We start from the raw sequence: 21,154 nt of genomic DNA, 5'->3' as shown, positions 1-21,154 counted from the left end.
TGTACAAAATAGATATATTCCCCATTGCTCATCTGTCATCCTGTTGCTAGCTATTTTTGCCTTGTTATTTTGGGCCTGATCCCATCTTGTCGCACAGAAATTTCCCTTTTTCCTATGACTCTAAATTACTCGCTTCTATTTTTACATTGAACTTAACTATGTTGGGGACCTTATTTCTCAATTGATCATCTACTCTCATCACTTATTCGTCCCACTTCACTTCTGGGAAGTAAATGAAGCAATTTTTCGCCTATTCAAAAGCAAAATTCTGCGGATGCTGGAAATCTGAGATAAAAATAGAAAATGCTGGAAATACTCAGCAGGCCAGGCAGCATCTGTGGAGAGAGAAACAATGAACTTTTCAGGTCGCTGACCTTTCGTCAGAACTTTTTGAACCTATTCACTTTTTGTCTTTTATAATGCCTTTGCATGTTTTAACTGACATGACATGATCAGCCCTTTTAACCTCTTTCAAACTTTTTTTTAGCTGCCTCCTTGTACTACGAGATACTATTTCGTGGCTTGTGACCTGTTGTGTTCTCCTTCCATCTCTATCTTGGTCAACACTCTACAGGGCTCATCTGCCTTTTTTCAGTTCTGATGAAAGTATCTAACCTGAAATGTTAACTTATTTTGAGATGGTAAGCTATCTTCTCTCTCAAGAGTTGCTGCTTATTTGGATTATTTTCTGTTTTTATTTCCATCATTTTCTGTTTTTCATTTCAATGTATATTAATAACATTAATTGCTTCCTTTTGTATTATCTGACAAATATCAATGGAAGAAGAGCTTCATCTTTCCCCGGTTGTCCGATTATGCCAACCAAGGCAAAATAATTTTAAATTACTCGAGACTTTTGGATATTGTGATATTTTCATATGCTTTTGTGAAATATTGAAGGACTTGCGTTGTCTTATCTATTAAATCGGACAACTGAGATTGTCTTTGTAACAGTGTTGCGTAACTAAGCTATAAATATGACTGGCTCATCACAATTTGCTAAAAAAGACACAATGAAATATTTCCAGCAGCACTGGGAGGGAACTGATGTAAAATAGTTAATTTGATTGGTTAAGATCGAGGTCAGAAGAAGTCATACATTTAGCAAGCTGTTCATCTGATGCAGCTTTCAAGCTAGCACTTGTGTTCTTGTGTATAATCGCTCCATCTGGTGTGACATAAATCGTCCGTTGGTACAGCCTGGAAAGCTACCCCTACTGTGGAAAAAAGTGGTACTGTACTTCCTGTTTTCATAAACGGTCATGTGCATATTTTAGTGAAGCTTGATTCCTCTGGAGCTTTCTCTCTCTCTCTCTCTCTCTCTCTCTTTCTCTTTCTCTTTCTCTTTCTTCAGAAGGAGTGAATTACAGTACACGCAGAAGCATTTGAAACCTGTGGCCTCCTCCTAGTTTAGCCAAAATATCTAAATATTGAAGATTAGTATTAAAAGAGAAACCAGAGGTGCTCGGCTCTGAACGTTTTCTAATTTTTCCAGAAACCAAGCAGAAGATTGAGCTGCTGATGTCAGTTAACTCTGGGAAGTCGTCCTCTTCTGAAAGGTACAGCAAACATCCATTGCACCCAGAATTGATGCTAAAGGCAGACAGTGGGAAATCGGAAGGAAGGAAGGAAGGAAGGAGGGAGGGAAGGAGAAAGGAGCTGCCAATGTTGAAACGTCAGCTAAGAAAGCTTCACTGCATTGGTTAACATTTTTCAGAATCTATTTTTATTTTTGAGGCTTGTTGCTTTTGCTGAGGATAGCCGAGGCTTATTGATTTCCCTCTTTTGTGTGTTTTGCTAAATAGATCCATAACATAAACCAAATAGCGACAATTAATGTACAGAGTGCCAGTGTGCTATTTAAGAAGGTTTTTTCCCCTCCTCCCCTGCTGTGACATGTACTTAGAACATAAATGCAGGGCATCTCATTTATTATTTTAACCTTTCTTAGATCCGAGTTTAGGTGCTGATTCTGAAAGGGAGTGTCTGTGCATAGGACCTGAAATCACTAACCCATGGATTAGTCAGTCACCTCCTGTGAGGCAGACATGCTGCTGCTTCATGTTTCTGTTCTGTAGGGGAATATTCATCAGATGCAGTAATGTTTCATGCCTACAGGTGAGGTTAATTGACTTGTAATGTTCGTAAAACAATGTATTTTTATATCTGCCAATTCAAAATCAATATTGATTGAAAGAATTAGCTACAGTTGGAAAAGTCAATGTAATATTACTCATTTACCAGTCCTTCAGTTTTCTAATTGTATCTTCTTGCATCAGTAATTGACTGCTTCAATATGGGAGTGAGATCATCATGGAAAGTAATCTCAAAATTGGTGAAGTACATACCTGTTTTTCAGTCAGCCATGACTACTAGTCTTCAGCTGTTCTGTGCCTAATTAGTTAACTAAGTTTTATGCATTTTTGCTGGAAAGGCATTCAGCATATCTGAGTGTATTTAACATAGTTATCAAGCATTGGGTAGAGGATACAACTGTACAACTCTACAAAGAAGAATTAGTTTAACAAGTTGCAGGGAGCAAAGGCATGTAGCCACAGACTGGATATCATATCACAGAATCACAGAAACCCCACCGTGCAGAAAGAGGCCATTTCGGCCCATCGAGCCTGCACCGACACATATCCCACCCGACCCCCGTAACCCCTACACCAACACATATCCCACCCTATCCCTGTAACCCCACGTATTTAATCCCCCTAACACGAAGGGTCAATTTATCATAGCCAATCAACCTAACCCGCACATCTTTGGACTGTGGGAGGAAACCGGAGCACCCGGAGAAAACCCACGCAAACACGGGGAGAATGTGCAAACTCCACACAGTCGCCCGAGGCCGGATTCGAACCCGGGTCTCTGGCGCTGTGAGGCAACAGTGCTAACCACTATAGCAGCTCATTTGTGACAAAACTAACTGCACTCCTTTTCACTTTGAGTACTGCAACAAAATGCTATATTGAAATATGAATGAAGGTTTAGTAATAGGGAATCCATGAATGTTCACTATAGTTGAAAAGTTTCACACTGACTGTTTCTGGTCAGCATGGTTATATGCCCACAAGGTAGTTCACTTCAAAGGTGCCAAACGTTCACTATTTAGTAAAGCAATTGAAATGGGCTCACTTTAAGTTGCTGCCAGTTAAGTTGATTGTTATGGCCATCCAGAGTGCCAGTGCTAGTATGTGCAGTGCAATTTCATGATTTGTTATTGAGTCTCTCTGAAAATTGCTATGTTAAAAAAATTAACACAGCTTCTCAACTGTCCTTCAGACACAGGGTTCAGCTCTTGAAAGAGGCAAGAATATTTCGCTAATATTTCTATATATGCAAGATTTTTAATATATTACTAATAGATCTCCCATGGCATTGCTCACAGTGAGGTAGAGTATGTATTGTTTTATTGCAATAGGGGTGTTACCAACAAAGTGTGACAAGACAACTGTTACAGGAAGTATGACACTTGCAGTAAATGCATGCTTTATGCAAAACTTCTAATATATTGTAGAAATATGTCCACATCTACACCAGGAAAGACCATTCTAATCTACCTTGTTTCCGTTTTTTTTTAAAAACACACTACATTCAATCTCTTGTACCCTGTAATCACTTCTGCTACAAACCTTTTTTGCCCATTTCAGATGATTTGACAGCTGTTCTTCAGTTGAGTGATGTGACCAAGTTTAGTATTTTGCACATAGATATTATAGTGCATTGCAAAACTTCATGGTGATCTGAAATTCATGCATATTTATAAACTTACTTCTCCAATTTCATTCCATATTTCCATGTTCTCCTGAAGTTACCAATTCATGCTGTGGAACTGTTCCACAGCCCTAGCAGGGCTCTGGTATCTCGCCCAAGTGGCCATTCTTCATGTATGAACCTAGTCTGTGTTGCTACAGTTTTTGACAGACATCACACAACAGTCTCAGTCCCCTCCTCACTTGACTTCCACATACATAGTTTTCAGCGGAATCACTGTTGGCAATTGGGAGCAGGAATTTTGGTTGGGTTTTGTTTTCCTCTCCAATTCCGCTTATAATTTAGAGATGCTGGGCTAATTGAAATTCCATCATCACTGCATTGGCCATGATCATGTTCTAATAGTTTTTATGACCATAATGTATTTGTATTTTGATAAGGCAGCTGAAGTCCATTAGCCACTCAGTGCAATATTGGCTAGCATGGGTATTTATATTTTAATCAAACTGAGAGCATTCTTAATGACTGAAGGATTGTAAGCTCACACACTTGATTTGCTTGCATGTTTGACAGTTAAACCATCTGCCTTGGTACTTGGCAAAAATAAAATAAGATAATAGTTTGCATAATCATAGGAATAGAATATAAATTGAAGGGTTAAATTGTTGCTGTTGAATGTGCCAGTCACCCTCCATTTTGAGTACAGTTCTGGTCATAACAATGATAGTTATGCTTGAGAGAATGTTGAGAGTATAGATGAGCATCCCAGATGTCAAATATCTAGAATTTGTTGAGGAGGATAAATTAAGGAAGTTAGACCTTTTGTCTTCCAGAAAGATGAGACTTTAAGGAGACTGAATTGAGGTTTTCAAGATTATAAAAGGGCTTGGCAAAGTTGATCTGGGTAAATTGTGTGTAGCAAAGTGATAGCTGAGAAAATAGATGGAATATTTTTCCACATATTATTAGAGTTTTAGAATAAGTTATCAGAGAAGGCCAGAAACCATACAAATAGGTAAAAAGGCAAATGTTCTTGAGAGACAAGGAAGGGATTGAAAGATAATTTAGAAGACAAGTTTGATGGGGTTGAAATCAATGAAAAAGGTACAGGCTTTAGCTTAATTGCCTTTTCCTATTTATATTCTAAAAATTGTAGCATTTAACTACAGTTGGTATTGTACGGCAAAATCTATGGATTTACAGTTCTTTAGTGCTCAATGGAAACGATTTGTATGTAGCAAAAAATGCTGCAATCCACTACTAATGAGGTTTGCACATTTCAGGATATTTATGATAAGGTATGCATCTCTGATCTGGAGAGAGTCCTTGTGAACTCCAGTCAAAACATAACATTAAGCAGGAGTAGGCCATTCGGCTCTTTGAGTATGCTCCGCCAATCAATAGATCATGGCTGATCTTCTACCTCAACTCCACCTTCCCGTCCTAGCCCCCAAATCCCTCGAGTCCCTTAGTATCCAAAAATCTATCGATCTCGGTCTTGAATATATTCTCTCTGGGGTAGAGAATTCCAAAGATTCGCAACCCTTTGAGTGAAGAAATTTCTCCTCATCTCGGTCCTAAATAGCCGACCCCTTATTCTGGGACTGTGACCCCCGGTTCTAGACTCCCCAGCCAGGGGAAACATCCTCCCAGCATCTCCCCTGTCAAGCCCCCTAAGAATTTTATATGTTTCAATGAGATCACCTCTTATTCTTCTAAACTCTAGGGAATATAGGCCTAGTTTACTCGATCTCTCCTCATCGGACAATCCCCTCATCCCAGGAACCAGTCTGGTGAACTTTCGTTGCACTCCCTCCTAAGGAAAGTATATCCTTCCTTAGATAAGGAGACCAAACCTGTACATGGTACTCCAGCTGTGGTTTCACCAAGGCCCTATATAATTGTAATAAGACATAACTCTTAGCCTTTATTACAAAGGGATTGGAGTATATAACATACAATTTGCTTTCCTAATTGTTTGCTAGAGCTGCATGTTGACTTTTAGTGATTTGTGTATAAGGATACTCCAGTCCTTCTTGAATACCAACATTTCCCAGTCTGTCACCATTTTAAAATAAATTCTGCTTTTCTATTTTTCCTAGCAAAGTGGATAACTTCACACTTCCATCTGCCATGTTCTTGCCCACTTACTTAATTTGTCTCTAATCCCTTTGCAGCCTCCCGAGTCCTCTTCGCAGCTTATTTTCCCACTCAACTTTGTATTGTCAGCAAACTTGGGTACATTACACTTGGTCCCCCTCATCTAAGTAATTGGTATAGATTGTAAATAGCTGAGGCCCAAGAACAGATCCTTGCGATACCCCACTAGTTACAGTCTGCCAACCTGAAAATGACCCATTTATTCCTACTTTCTGTTTTCTGTCCATTAACCAATCCACAATCCATGCTAATATATTACTCCAGTCGCATGAGCCCTAATTTTGTATAATAACCTCGTGTGGCACCTTATCAAATGATTTATGGAAATCCAAATACAGTACACCCACTTATCTACCCTGCTAGTTACAACCTCAAAAAACTCTAACAGATTTGTCAAACATGATTTCCCTTTCATAAATCTGTGTTGATTCTGCCCAATCATATGATTTTCTAAGTGCCCTGTTACCATGTCCCTAATAATAGATTCTATCATTTTCCCTACTACTGATGTCAGGCTATCTGGCCTATAGTTTGCTGTTTTCTTTCTCCCTCCTTCCTTGAATAGCGGGGTTGCTTTTGCTACCCTCCGATCCATGGGGACCCTTCTAGATTCTAGGGAATTCTGGCAGATCAAATCCAATGAATCCACTATTTCTGTAGCTACCTCGTTTAAAAGCCTAGGATGTAGGCCAGCAGGTCCAGGGTATTTATCGACTTTTAGTCCCATTAATTTCTCCAGTACTAATTCTTTACTAATACTTTTGCTTATCTACCATCGTATCTTTTAATTTAGTTCCCCAATCTACCTTAGCCAACTTGCCCTTCATACCTACCTTTTTTTTTGTTCAGATCTAAGATCCCAGTTTCGGATTTAACTAAATCGCTCTCAAGCTCAGTATAAAATTTTATCACATTGTGATCACTCTCCCCCAGAGGCTCCTTTTACTACAAAGTTATTAATTAATCCTTTCTCGTTGCACAATACTAGATCTAAAATAGCCTGTTCCTGAGTTGGTTCCTCGAAATACTGATCTAGGAAAACTATCTTGAATATATTCCATGAACTCGTCTTCCACACTATTACTGCAAATTTGGTTTGCCCAGTCTGAGGATTAAAATCCTCCTTGATTACTGTATTACTCTTGTTGCATGCACTTCTGATTTCCTGATTTTTACTTTGCCTGACACTACGACTACTGTTAGGGGGCCTATAAACTACACCCACCAGTGTTTTCTGCCCCTTGTTCCTTAGCTCCACCCAAACTGAGTCTACATTTTGATTTTCCGAGCTAAGATCCTTTCTCTCTCCTGTCTTTATCCCATTCTTTATTATCAGGGCTACCCTTCCTTTTCCATTTTTGTCTATCTTTTAGAAAAGCCAAGTACCCTGGAATATTTAGTTCCCAACCTTAGTCACCCTGCAACCATGTCTCAGGAATGGCTACTAGATCAAACCCATTTATCTCTATTTGTGCCATTAATTCATGTCTCTTGTTACGAATGCAGTGTACATTCATATATATAGCATGAGATTCCATGATCTTTTGCGCTCGTTTAAAAAACATCGCACCAGAAGCTACATAAGAACATAAGAAATAGGAGCAGGAGTAGGCCAATTGGCCCCTTGAGCCTGCTCCGCCATTCAATAAGATCATGGCTGATCTGATCCTAACCGCCAATCTACTATCACAGAACCATTTCCTGAATCTAACAGAATTAGACACACGAAATAGGAGCAGGATCAGGCTACACGGCCCCTGGGCCCGCTCCGCTACCCACAGGGCCATGTCCGATCCGAACCTAGACTCATGTCCAAATTCCTGCCCGCTCCCCGTAACCCTTCATTCCCTTTACTTCTAGGAAACTGTCTATTTCTGTTTTAAATTTATGTAATGATGTAGCTTCTACAGCTTTTTGGGGCAGCATATTCCATGGACCTACCACCCTCTGAGTGAAGTAGTTCCTCCTCATCTCAGTTTTGAAAGAGCAGCCCCTTATTCTAAGACTATGCCCCCTAGTTCTAGTTTCACCCATCATCGGGGACATCCTCCCCGCATCCACCCGATCCAACCCCTTCACAATCTTATATGTTTCAATAAGATCGCCTCTCATTCTTCTGAACTCCAATGAGTAGAGTCCCAATCTACTCAACCTCTCCTCATATGTCCATCCCCTCATCCCCGGGATTAACCGAGTGAACCTTCTTTGTACTGACTCGAGAGCAAGTATGTCTTTTCTTAAGTATGGACACCAAAACTGTATGCAGTATTCCAGGTGCGGTCTCACCAATACCTTGTACAACTGAAGCAATACCTCCCTATTTTTATATTCTATCCCCCTAGCAATGAAAGCCAACATTCCGTTGGCCTTCTTAATCACTTGCTGCACCTGCATACTCACCTTTTGAGTTTCGTGCACCAGGACCCCCAGATCCCTTTGTACTTCAGTACTTTCCAGTTTCTTGCCATTAAGATAATAACTTGCTCTCCGATTTTTCCTGCCAAAGTGCATAACCTCACACTTTCCAGTATTGTATTCCATCTGCCAAATCTCTGCCCACTTACTTAGCCTGCCTATGTCCCCTTGCAGGTTTTTTATGTCCTCCTCACTCACTACTTTCCCTCCCGTCTTAGTATCATCTGCAAACTTTGATATGTTACACTCGGTCCCCTCCTCCAAATCGTTAATATAGATTGTAAAGAGTTGGGGACCCAGCACCGACCCCTGCGGAACACCACTAGTTACTGATTGCCAGTCTGAGAATGAACCATTTATCCCAACTCTCTGCCTTCTGTTAGATAGCCAATCCTCTATCCATGCCAGAATATTACCCCCAATCCTGTGATTTTTTATCTTAAGCAATAATCTTTTGTGTGGCACCTTGTCAAATGCCTTTTGGAAGTCTAAATACACTACGTCCACTGGTTCCCCTTTATCCACCCTATATGTTACTTCCTCAAAGAACTCCAGCAAATTTGTCAAACATGACTTCCCCTTCATAAAACCATGCTGACTTTGTCCTATTAAATTATGATTATCCAAATGTCCTGTTACTGTCTCCTTAATAATGGACTCCAAAATTTTACCTACCACAGATGTTAGGCTAACCGGTCTATAGTTTCCAGCCTTCTGTCTACTGCCCTTTTTAAATAAGGGTGTTACATTAGCAGTTTTCCAGTCTGCCGGGACCTTTGCCGAGTCCAGGGAGTTTTGGAAAATTATTACCAATGCATCCACAATCCCTACCGCCACGTCCCTCAAGATCCTAGGATGCAAGCCATCAGGTCCAGGTGATTTATCCACCTTGAGTCCCATTATTTTACCGAGTACCACTTCCTTAGTGATTTTGATTGTGTTTAGCTCCTCCCCCGCTATAGCGCCCTGTTTGTCCAGTGTTGGGATATTCTTAGTGTCCTCCTACTGTAAAGACTGATACAAAATATTCATTCAGTGTTTTTGCCATCTCCATATTTCCCACCATTAATTTCCCGGTCTCATCCTCTAAGGGACCAACATTTACTTTCGCCACCCTTTTTCTTTTTATATAACTATAAAAACTCTTACTATCTGTTTTTATATTTTTTGCTAATTTACTTTCATAATCTATCTTCCCTTTCTTAATCAATCTTTTTGTTATTTTTTGCTGTCTTTTAAAGTTTCCCCAATCCTCTATCCTCCCACTAGATTTGGCTACCTTATATGCCCTTGTTTTTAGTCGAATACTATCCTTAATTTCTTTACTTCACCACGGATGGCTGTCTTTTCTTTTACACCCTTTTCTTCTCAGTGGAATATATTTTTTTGGAAGTTGTAAAATAACTCCTTAAATGTACACCACTGATCATGTATCGTCTTACCCTTTAATCTATTTTCCCAATCCACTCTACTCAATTCCGCTCTCATACCTTCATAGTCTCCTTTATTCAAGCTTAGCACGCTTGTTTGAGATCCAACCTTCTCACCCTCTAATTGAATATGGAATTCAACCATGTTATGGTCACTCATTCCAAGGGGATCCTTTACTAGGACATTTTTAATTAATCCCATCTCGTTACACAGGACCAGATCTAAGGTTGCTTGCCCCCTGGTTGGTTCAGTTACATACTGCTCAAGAAACCCATCCCTAATACACTCAATGAACTCATCCTCAAGGCAGCCCTGCCCAATTTGATTTGTCCAATTAATATGATAGTTAAAATCCCCCATAATTATAGATGTTCCCTTATTACAAGCCTCAACTATTTCCTGATTGGTACTCCGTCCAACAGAGTTGCCACTGTTCGGAGGCCTATAGACTACGCCCACTAGTGTTTTTTTCCCCTTACTATTCCTTACCTCCACCCAAACTGTTTCATTATCCTGATCTTTTGACCCAATATCATTTCTCTGTATTAGTGATTCCTTCCTTTATTAACATAGCCACCCCACCTCCCCTTCCTTCCTGCCTGTCCTTCCTGATCGTTAAATAACCTGGTATGTTTAATTCCCAGGCATTGTCACCCTGCAGCCATGTTTCTGTAATGGCCACAAGATCATGCAAGCTGGTCCCGTCCCCAGATCGAATTAATCACCATTGCGAGTTTCTGCTAATTGCACCTGTTTGCAGGCCTTTGAGGAGGCTCTTAAAATCAAGCTGTGTTTTGGACACAAGGACACCACTAATGGTCACATTTTAAAAGCATGGACACGAGGACACCACTAATGATCACATTTTAAAAGCAAGGACACCACTAATGGCCACTTTTGGATCTATATTTTTTTAATTTACTAAGAAACTGACTTGTATATACCAATATAGCTGGCAAATGGTTCTCTCTAGTTTTTTAAAAGTAATTTTCAGTTATTTAAAATGGGGTTGCACACGGGTGATGGACTAGACACTGATTAAAAATGCTTATTTTTGTTATAAACCCATTTTCAGCTGTATTAATCAAATTGGTCCAAGTTACCATTCTTAATATATCAAGGAATATTTTTAAAGCAAATTTAAAAAAAAAAAAAAAAAAAAAAATATTACACTCTAAGTTGTGCTGATTTATGGCCGATTTCTACATTTGGCAATATGCAAATTAGTTTGAGCGGCAACTGGGGGGAAATTAATTTATTTCTAAGCCATCACAATTTTGGGCGCAATTTGCGCCTGGATTGCTGATTGCAGCCAAAGTGGAAACTATTCCTTGATTTATACTAGTGGACCTCCTATTGTGGTGTTCATGGTGAGTTGGAAGATGAGGTTTTGCAACGATGGTAATATTATAGCAAGTAGTACACAATGTATTTTTGGGGACACAGATTGACAAGCCTGATTGAATTTTTAATTGAGAGATTTTGGTGTTTTTACTGGTGTTTTGGGAGTTCAATTTTGTGCCTCATCCATTTTTCAATTTCAAAACTAAATCAGTAGCCTTGATTTATTGTGTGAGCAAAAAAAAATAGAAATACTCAGCAGGTCAGGCATCATCTGGTGAAACAGAAGTCAATCAATCAGTCAGTCAGTCAACATTTCATGTCTAAGACCCTTCCTCAGGGCTGGATTTTTTTTCCTTTTATTATGTACTCTTTTACCTCTGTGTACTTAATTTTAACTTTTTTTAAAGCCCAGGATGTACAGGAAGTTGGTAGGCAACATGTATCCGGTTGGAGATAGGTACCAAGAGTTTAGCAGTACTGTGACGGGGATGGGATGGAGCGGGGTGTTCGGACTTTGAGGCACTATTGGCAGCCCTATGCTTTTGGCACTAGGGAGGGGTGAGGCTTTGGCAAGACTGGATGAGGGTTGTAGAGTTTTCAGCACGGGTGGGAGTGCAAGGGAATTGGAACATTGGGAGAGAGTGCTCCTGGGGTTTGGCAGCACTGATGTGGGGTTTGAGGTTTAGGAGCATTCTGAATAGGCCCTGGGGTTTGGCAGCACTGGAGCGGCAACCTGGAGTTTGGAAAAACTGGCTGGTGGAATGTGGGCCTTCTTTCACTGGGATTCTTGGTGCCTGGCAGAGCTGAGGGTGCCTGGAAAGGGTCTGATAAGTTGGTCTGCAAACTGAAGTCGGCAGGCTGTGAGACGTGTGTTTGAGCAGCGCATCAGTTTGAGGAATTTCATTGATCCGGTCAATAAACCAGATCAATGAAATTCAAATGAATTTGCTAAGTTTAATTTTTTTTAAGGCAAAACTGTTGGGTGTTATATCTATTATTGAGTTAGTGCAACCACAATTTCTAATTAAAAGTTGTAATTAAATGATTGATTTTGATAGCATGCTCTTTAGCTTTATGTACATATTAATAGCAAAATAACATGATTCTCTGCAAATTCACAATTTTGACTTCATCTGACCTATTTCTGAAAATGTAGATTTTAAAATGTTTTGTCACTATTTTAATCATTGCAGTCATATTTTGGTACCAAGATAAAAGTTGGAGTAGGGAGCTTTGCCTCACACTGATGAGCTCCTCGTACATTTGCATTTATATAGTGTCTTGTATCTGCAGGATGTTCCAATGCACCTCACAGCCCGTAAGTTACTTTTGATATGCAGATGCTGTTATCTTGGCAAGCACAGCAAGATCCAGTAAACAGCAAATGAGATGAATAACCAGTTAATAAGGGGAGTGCATTCAGTGTAAGGTATTACCCCAGCTATATAATTAAAAAAAAAAAAAAAATTATATTTTGATTATAATCTGTACTTTCTTCGAACAACCTACCATTTCAGATCTTTGTTCACTGGGTATTTCTATGATTCCTCCCCAAAGCTGCTCCAAAGATTACTCCAGAAATTGATGCTTGAGGCTGGTGGTATGCTGATCTTGAAGTGCTTTTTCTGGTTGACTGGTTCTGGATTGCATCCCAGATTGATTGTTGGAGCTACTCTGGAGCTAAATTGGTAACTTACATCATCAGAGCAGTTCCAGGGAGTGAAAGGACCCCTGAAATATAGTGGGTTCCCACAAATCAGGATCCAGAAGATTAAACAAAATAAAATCCACCTTCTAAGCAGGCTATATTTATTTGATCTTTTGACACAATATGTGCTCTCCTCTTCATTGAGGCCGTACCCAAGAGAGGGGAAACATTTCAGGTAAGCTGCACCAGGATGTCCTCAATGGTTGTCATGGCTGATTCAAAAATTACATTGACAGAGACTTGTGATCAGATTCCCTGACTGTTTTCTGAGCATAGTGTAATGTGAAGCACCTTCCTTTGGGGAGGAGGCAGGGAAAACTTTGAAAACTGGGAAGATAGCTTTTTTTTAAAGTATATTTAGATTTTTTTTTTAGATTATACATAAATAGTTATATATATCTTGGAATTCCACATTCCCCTTCATAATAGTGTACGGAATGCACTGAAGATTATTCTCATGACAGGTAACATAAGATGACAATTACTAATCTGCGCTACAATCATTAAACATCCCGATACAGTTAATCATTTAACATTAGAAATCCTTACCAGAAGTTTTCCACCCTCATTTCAGCGCCAAAGCTAGACATTTCTCCTGAGCCTTGGGTGTCACAGATCTAGGCCCAGGAGAAAAATTTAGTGTGTTGAAAGATGTTTCAAGGGAGTTGTAGTTTTCACTCTGCTTTTGTTGAACTATAGTACCCAGAGATTTCATGACAATTGGGTTGGGGAGTTAATGATATTAACAAATTTTGCGTGTGTATATACATGAGGAGAGATGCATCATGGGAGTTGCAGTTTGCACTCTGGAATTATAAAATCTAGACTGCTTTGTGACAACTCATAAGACAACAAGGCAGAAAATGTACTATTATTGGTGAGGCACGAGGGTCAAAGTTTCATTAAATTTTTACGCCATTAAATAAAAATTCTCAGTTAAAAATAGTCTTTGGGATGAAGTTTGTATTGTGTCACTGAGCAATGTTCCCCTTAATTTTAAATTTGGGTGCATGGTCCCTTTAACGGACTGTGCGGCCCATTCAAAGTTTTGCGCATGCGTAAAATTTCACATTGGAAAAGCCGTTCCCGGGCTGCATGGGACCAGCAGATAGCGGTGCAGCCACGGTGCTTAAAGGAAACATTGTCACTGAGGAGAGGACTCTTGCCAGGGCCAGAACAGGCTATTTGAAGCAGTTTGATGCTGAACACTCAATTTGCGGCTAGAGTCAGATAGTTGGGCCTGGACCATGGTGAATGACCACCTATTCGAGGTACTAATCATTGAAACCTTGTAAGTAAAACTTCCCTGGGCATTGATGTATTGATAACTTCAAGATATAAAAGTCCACCATGAGAAGGGGGTGGCAAAAAAACGCTTGTAATCATGTAAATAACTGAAAAAGGCTTTGTGAGATGGCAGAGGGGGGGTCTCGGTTTAACATCCCATCCGAAAGATGGCACTCCACTGAAGTGTCAGCCTGGATTATATGCTCAGGTCTCTGATGTAGGACTTGAACCCACAAGCTTCTGACTTGGAGACAAAAGTGAGCCTTTGTTGCACCGCCTCTAAGGCAAGTATATCCTTCCTCAGATAAGGAGACCAAAACTGTGCACAGTACTCCAGGCGTGGTCTCACCAAAGCTCTGTACAATTGTCGCAAGACTTCCTTAATCTTGTACTCCAATCCCCTTACGATAAAGGCCAACATGCTATTTGCCTTCCTAATTGCTTGCTGTAATTGCATGCTAACTCTGTTTTCTGTACGAGGACACCTAAATCTCTCTGAACACCAACTTATAATACTTTCTTATTTAAAAAATATTCTATTTTTCTATTCTTCCTACCAAAGTGAATAACCTCACATTTCCCCACTTTATACTCCATCTGCCACCTTATTGCCCACTCACTTAATCTGTCTGTATCTCTTTGTATCCTCCTTGCATCTCACTTTCCCACCCAGTTTTGTATCAGCAGCAGACTTGGATGCATTGCACGTGGTCCCTTCATCTAAGTCATCAATAGAGATTGTAAATGGCTGACGCCCAAGCACTGATCCTTGTGGCACCTGACTAGTGACAGCCTGCCGACTGGAAAATGATCCGTTTATCCCTACTCTGTTTTCTGTCCATTAACCAACCCTCAATCCATGCTAATATATTAACCCTAATCACATGAGCCGTTATCTTGCGTCACAGCCTTTTATGTGGCACCTTATTGAATGCCTTTCGGAAATCTAAATATACTACATCCACTTTATCTACTCTGCTAGTTACATTCTCAAAAAAGTCTAATAAATTTGTTGAACACTATTTCCCTTTAATAAACCATGTTGACTCTGCGTAAACATATTATGATTTTCTAAGTGCCCTGTTACCATTTCCTTAATAATGGATTCCAGCATTTTCTCGATGACTGATGTCAAGCTCACTGGCCTGTAGATCCCTATTTTCTCTCTTCCCCTCCTTTCTTGAATAGCGGGGCTACATTTGGTACCTTCCAAGCTGCTGGGACCATTCTAGAATCTAGGGAATTTTGGAAGATCACAACCAATGCAGCCACTATCTCTGCAGCCACCTCTTCTAGAACCCTAGGGTGTAGGCCATCAGGTTCAGGGGATTTTGTCAGTTTTTAGTCCCATTAATTTCTCAAGTACTTTTTCTCGACTGATCTTAATTAGTTTAAGTTCCTCACTCTCATTAGTTCCCCACAATTTTTGGTATGCTATGGAGATCAGAAATGTCATATTAGGGTTCCTGTATAACACCCATACCTCAAAAGCCAAATAGTTTTAGGATTATGGAACTCTTAAATGAAAAACTGTCTCTTTTAAAGTTGTATTTTAATTGCAGCGTACATAAGACAATCTTACCCGTAACCTATTTGAATTTAGAGGACAACTGTTTTTGTATTGAATTAATCGACCTATGTTAATATGAACAGAATAGTATGTTTTTAGTGTCTTTTTAAAGTAAAAAGCTATTTTTTTTCTTGTATGTTTTGTTAAATAATCAAGGAAAGACGTTAAGCAGCATTGGCAGTACATGCAAGAACTTGTAAGATTGGGTTGTTCCCTTTCACGTATAAAAGATATCACGTGTGCTCTACATTTCTGTTGCTCATTTTGTGTTGTGTGTTATTACGTTTCTTGAAACTGTTTTATAGTAAAACTTTTATTTGAAACTCAATATTTAGAGGATTTTTTGGTTAATGTCATAGAGGAGTTGGCCCAGTAGTGCAACACAAGAGCTGTACAAATTCTCCTGTGATTTTTTTTCTACTGAGGATTTCTGATTTTTGCCAGTTCTTATAGAGAATTGCCAGACTTGGGTGTGGCACTACTCCTGAGGGTGAGTCAATGCACACTGCATTCATGTACGTTGAAGTAGGCAGTTCGAGGGTGACACAGCTTAAGTTACTGACATTTAACCCCTGGATAAAAGAAAAGAAGCTTGAATTATTTTAGACATTTGCAATTTCACCTTTTCCTTCATTATATCCTCATGCTTATTGGTTTGCAATAACTATTTGCTCATCTGTTTACTGAAGTGGACCAACTGATGCTCCTTACCTCAGAAGAGCATCCCCTACTGCAACAGCATGAATCTTTTCCTTTTCCACACCAGCCATCCTGTGGCATCCTTTGCATCTCTCTTCCTCAGTCTCCCTCTCCGGAATACGCCTCCGACCCGGAAAGAAAATCCAAAAGTACCGGGTGTCTCCAGAGCTTCGGAGTCTTGAGGTCTTAGGCCTCCAGGCATACGCCTGCATAAAGGCCCACGGATCCTAAGGATGCAAACGGTTCGGAAGCGTCCCTGGGATCATGTGGGCCAGGCCAACCAATTAGAAAGGAGGATTCCTCACAAGCTTATGGGGATTCCATTTGGAATCCCCATAAGCTTATGAGAGATCCCCAAATAAAACACACTTCAAATAAAAAAAAATTTCCCATGTTCAAAATTAATTAAAAGTCCCTTTTTGATTAAGCATTTAAAATAAGAAATTTAAATTTTTGAAAAATAATAACATTTTGTTCTGGCCCAAAATTTACTTGAACTAATTTTAAATGTTTTTGCATGTTTTAATCATACCTTTATTTTAACTCTTACACTGGTAAAAGCAGGCATAAGGGTTTTGTGGGCATTCGCTGGACAGTAGTTGGGCAAATAGTCCAGCTCTGCGCCAGCAAGTGTTTCTGGGGTGCATGCAGACAATCTGTCAAGGAGAAACCTGACTGATCGCAAGTTCCGGGTTTTCACGCATGCGGAAACTCGGGGGTTATGCGTACAGTCATGAGCCCCGTAAAATCCAGGCCTTTAAGTTGGAGCACAAAATCTCAGCATCATCATTATCACTCTTTTTACCCTTTGTAATGTAACAATGTCCTTTTAGAATGAAGTGCATCAGTAATTGTGCACAATATTCCAAATGCCTCACAAACAATTGAAAGTTAAATTAACTTCAGCTTTTGAGATGTATTCTTTGTGCTTTTTCACCTTTGTGTGGATTGCCCTAGGCCAGACAAAGGATGCCATCCACAGGACCAGGATACATAAGATAATTGACAGGATTCCTCTGATTGCTTGCATATGTTTCCTGCTTTGGTTTGTGCTTGGGTAACTCTTGCACATCAACATGATGTGTTTAATGAACTAACAACAGAAAATGCTGGAAAAACTCAGCAGGCCAGGCAACATCCGTGGAGAGAAATTAAAAGGCCTGCTGAGTTTTTCCAGCATTTTGTTATTTCGGATTTCCAGCATCTGCAGTATTTTGCTATCGTAGTAGTGTTTAATGGTTCACAGTAACCAGTGGGCAATTGCATGGCACTTTTATTTTGACATTCCTGGTTTTACTGTTTGGATTTAATTTCATTATTTTTGTTTCGTTAGTTTTTGGTGGGCTAATCCATTTTCTGAATTTTTAACTGTGCTCTCCCTGTAAGGAGAGGCACCTGATATATCCTGAAGAGGTTGGGCTTCACTTGATCCTGGAATGCACTGGCATATCTCAAAATAGATCCCTTTGTTCTGTACATATGATTTACATTCTAATACATGTGTTGCATTACATTTAAAAAAAATTATTACTGCTGGTCAGGTTCCCATTTGGAAATAACTACTTTGTTCCAAATCTCCTCCACTTTCACATTGACAGTGGATAGAGGGCAATGACAGACTGTTTAATGTAGTCCACTTTTTTGGTTGGGTTCTCAAGAAACTGTATTCACATCTATAACTTATGAGGCCATTGTACATTTAAATGGACATTCATAGATATATCTTATGAAGGTACATATATATTTTGCCAACCCATTGTACATTTTGATTGGGAGGAATGGATTCATACATCCAGGTTTCTTGGCATGGATGTACTTGCATCGGGAGCAGTCGGGGTCAAAGGGTTGAGGTAGCTTGTTTAGCTTTGGTTTCTAGGGACAGGTAAGAGGCCCTGCATACCAGTGGCAAAGTCAGTTGGGGTCATTGCCCTTCAGAGGTTGGTTGCTATACTGGGAGGCAATTTGTGTTGTGAACCTTCAAGAATGGACTTTGCCAGCTTGGTATTTACCCAGTTGTTGGTGGAAGCTGGATATCACTTGTTCTGATTGACATATGCCCTTTTGTGTTTCACCATGTTTGTTGGAAGGACTGTACTTCACCACGGAATGGGGGGGTGTAATGTATCTTCTTGCAGCGCCAGTGGAGAGCCCTGGCAAGCACTGAGTTGGATCCTCTGGGATTATAAGACTAGTCTTGGTCCTAATAGTCTTCTGGATGTGCAGGCATGACCAGAATATGTGTTCGAGTGACTTTCTGGCCACAGCCACTATAGCAGTGCTCTGTTTGGAACTGGTGCGGTATGTGTGATATATGATCTTGATTTATGCTTCGTACATTTTAGGATGTTTAGGATCTGACTCCATACCTCCTGCCACTCCTCCACTCTGAACCTGACTAAGGGCTCCTCGGATGGAATAGCCTTCCAGGTAGAGTAGTAGAGGTGAAATTTGGATACTGCAATGGGAAAGACCAAGATGGGCTGATTAGTCTGCCTGTTTTATTTATCTTTCAGTACATAGACCATAAAAAGTAATCAGCATGGACTTATAAATAATAAATTGTGCTTCTACTGGATTTTTTTTGAGGAGCAAACAAACTAGTGTTTGAAGGTTGTGCAATTGACAATTTAACTTGATTTTTCAGAAAGCATTTAATAATGTTTCACATATGACAACATTGGTAAAACATAAGGTTCAGAATTGGTGGCAAATTCATTAGTTTGGAAAGTTACCTGGCAATAGACCAGGGTGGGCAACTAGCATCTTGTGGCTTCTTTTATTGCTTGGGTCTGGCTCATTGTAGCTACCCATGGATCCAGTTGCAATGTGAGAGGTCCAATATGAGCTTGAAATGGACAGCATTTCTTCCATTCTGGCTCATTTGCATTGTACACTTGTGCTGGATGTGTTGGTGAGCATACAAGTACTGTATGCTATATTTGAAATTTGTAGTTTTTTGTCAGTATGCAGTTTATTTTTCTAGGCTTGAGCTTTAAGCTGGCCGTTCTCCAGTGAGGCAGTGGAAGGGAGTGATAATGGCTGGTAGTGTGTTGAATGAAAAACAAAAATTAAAAGGAATAAAATACATAATAGATGAGTTATAAAATATACTCCCTGATTATTAGTAGTACTCAAAGTAGAATTACAGATGGTTTGAATTAAGAGTAGACTTCATACCCAGGGTGCTGCTAAAAAATAGCAGTCATTTTGATGTCCAGTTATGATGTTTGATATGTCATTCAAGGAAACTACCAGGCTGAACACACAAGATTGGATAGTTTAAGAGCAATTTACAGTGGTAGCCAGGCTGAGCAAGATGGGGATTTGGATCAAAAAAGAGAATGGGATGGATTTTGCTGTGAAAATAACGGTGAAGCTAGCAGCACTCACCGTCATTTATGCGCAAATCGGACAGCAAATTCCGGCGAGTGCACATGCGCAATTAAACTTGAAAATCCGGAAGTTGCTGTTCGAGCGAGGGAGAGAGACTCCCTCTTTAAAAGGGATCCATAAGCTGCATGTAAACCGCATCTCATTTCCCATTCAAATGTATTGAACAGCATGAAGTTCCTGTACTGATGTCATAGATACGGATTAAACTCGTCCTAAAAGGTTAGGGTTTGTCCATTTCAGATTAAGTACCATTTTAATGGCATGGTAAGTATTAATTACTACCAAACAACCACTCTGGCACTGAAAATTAACTCTTATAAGTGTGGTGTCTCATTCCTTCAGTTTATAATTATTGTTGGAGATTTATAAAAACAATATATTTCTGTCTGTCTCTTATCTCTCTCAATCCAATCTTTCCCTCTTATTTTGCTTTCTGTACCTGATTTGGCATTGAATTCACTATTCTAGCTTACCCTTTTTGGTTCAGACTCTCTGCTGCTCATTAACGATTATTCAGTCTAATTGGCTAAGGAGATACAGTTGCTTGCCCTGTTCTCACAGGTACCAGATTCCCTGTAGAGGGCGCTGGGTCGTTTGGATGCCCCACTGACCACAACTTGCCATGCAATACCCCATAGAAAGTCTATGGGCAAGTACAAGTCTAACAAACGGTGAGTGCTGTTCATTCACCACTCACAGCAAAGTCTGGCCCAATGGGACTTAATTGAATACTGACATTGAATACTGACATTACAATGTAAATGTGTTTTTCCATGGAGCAGAAAAAGTCTGCCTTAAAAAATTATATCTTGGCTATCTCCTCCAACGTCAAAAAAGACTGCTATACAGAGTTATGATTATTTGGGGACGCTAATGTACAATCCTTTAAATGATGCAGTGTGAGCAGTTCAAGAACCAATAGCCAGTCTGATATTTGGTTCAGGAAGCATTGTACTTTATAGTTTGTAAGTAAATTTATCTCTAAATAATTGAGGAAATTAATTTTATCTAGGGCTTCTCTTTACCAGTTAATTCTGATGGGGCTAATCTTAAATTGAAAAATGAATTTGTAAAATAAATATACATTTTAATTACATACGCAAAATCTTATTTTGGTACATGTGCACCTGGCTTTATGTTATGTTTATTGTGAGTGCAGATATTGTGCATGTGTGATTTTGCCAGTGGTGTTGGCACAGTGACATTTTTGTGCCCTCTGGATGGGTTATGTACTCAATACTGAATATACTGCTTACTCCTCTCTATTAGCAATGTGTAATTGAACAGACACGGGTTCGCTAGCTTAGTGGTTATGTTACTGGCCTAGTAATCCAGAGGCCTGCATTAATCTAGCAAGCGTAAATTCAAATCCCACCATGGCAATTTGAGAATTTAAGTTTGGTTTTAAAAATCTGGAAATAAAAAGC

At 39.7% G+C, this 21,154-nt stretch overlaps 1 protein-coding gene across 12 annotated transcripts in view; it reads left to right on the top strand.

Annotated features, from left to right (window-relative positions):
- Positions 1-21,154, top strand: part of LOC147105758 (SRSF protein kinase 2-like) — a 259,621-nt gene that overhangs the window by 109,420 nt on the left and 129,047 nt on the right. For 8 of the 12 annotated variants that reach the window (XR_015081581.1, XM_086010476.1, XM_086010472.1 and 5 more), the window contains one exon: positions 1,496-1,559. The exons of 3 other annotated variants lie outside the window; for them this stretch is intronic. Coding sequence is in view for 8 of the 9 variants with exons in the window: in XM_086010472.1 (XP_085866598.1) it covers positions 1,496-1,559 (64 nt within the window). In the remaining variant the exon portion in view is untranslated. Of the gene's footprint in view, positions 1-487; positions 642-1,495; positions 1,560-21,154 lie in introns of all 12 variants that reach the window. One more of the 12 variants, XM_086010477.1, reaches the window with a different exon arrangement.

This window comes from Somniosus microcephalus, chromosome 17 (assembly GCF_052327205.1).
Source record: "Somniosus microcephalus isolate GS21.2 chromosome 17, FLI_Smic_1.0, whole genome shotgun sequence".
In the NCBI taxonomy this organism is placed as follows: domain Eukaryota; kingdom Metazoa; phylum Chordata; class Chondrichthyes; order Squaliformes; family Somniosidae; genus Somniosus; species Somniosus microcephalus.
The sequence above is the reverse complement of the archived record's forward strand: the minus strand, read 5'-3'. Positions and strand labels throughout refer to the sequence as shown.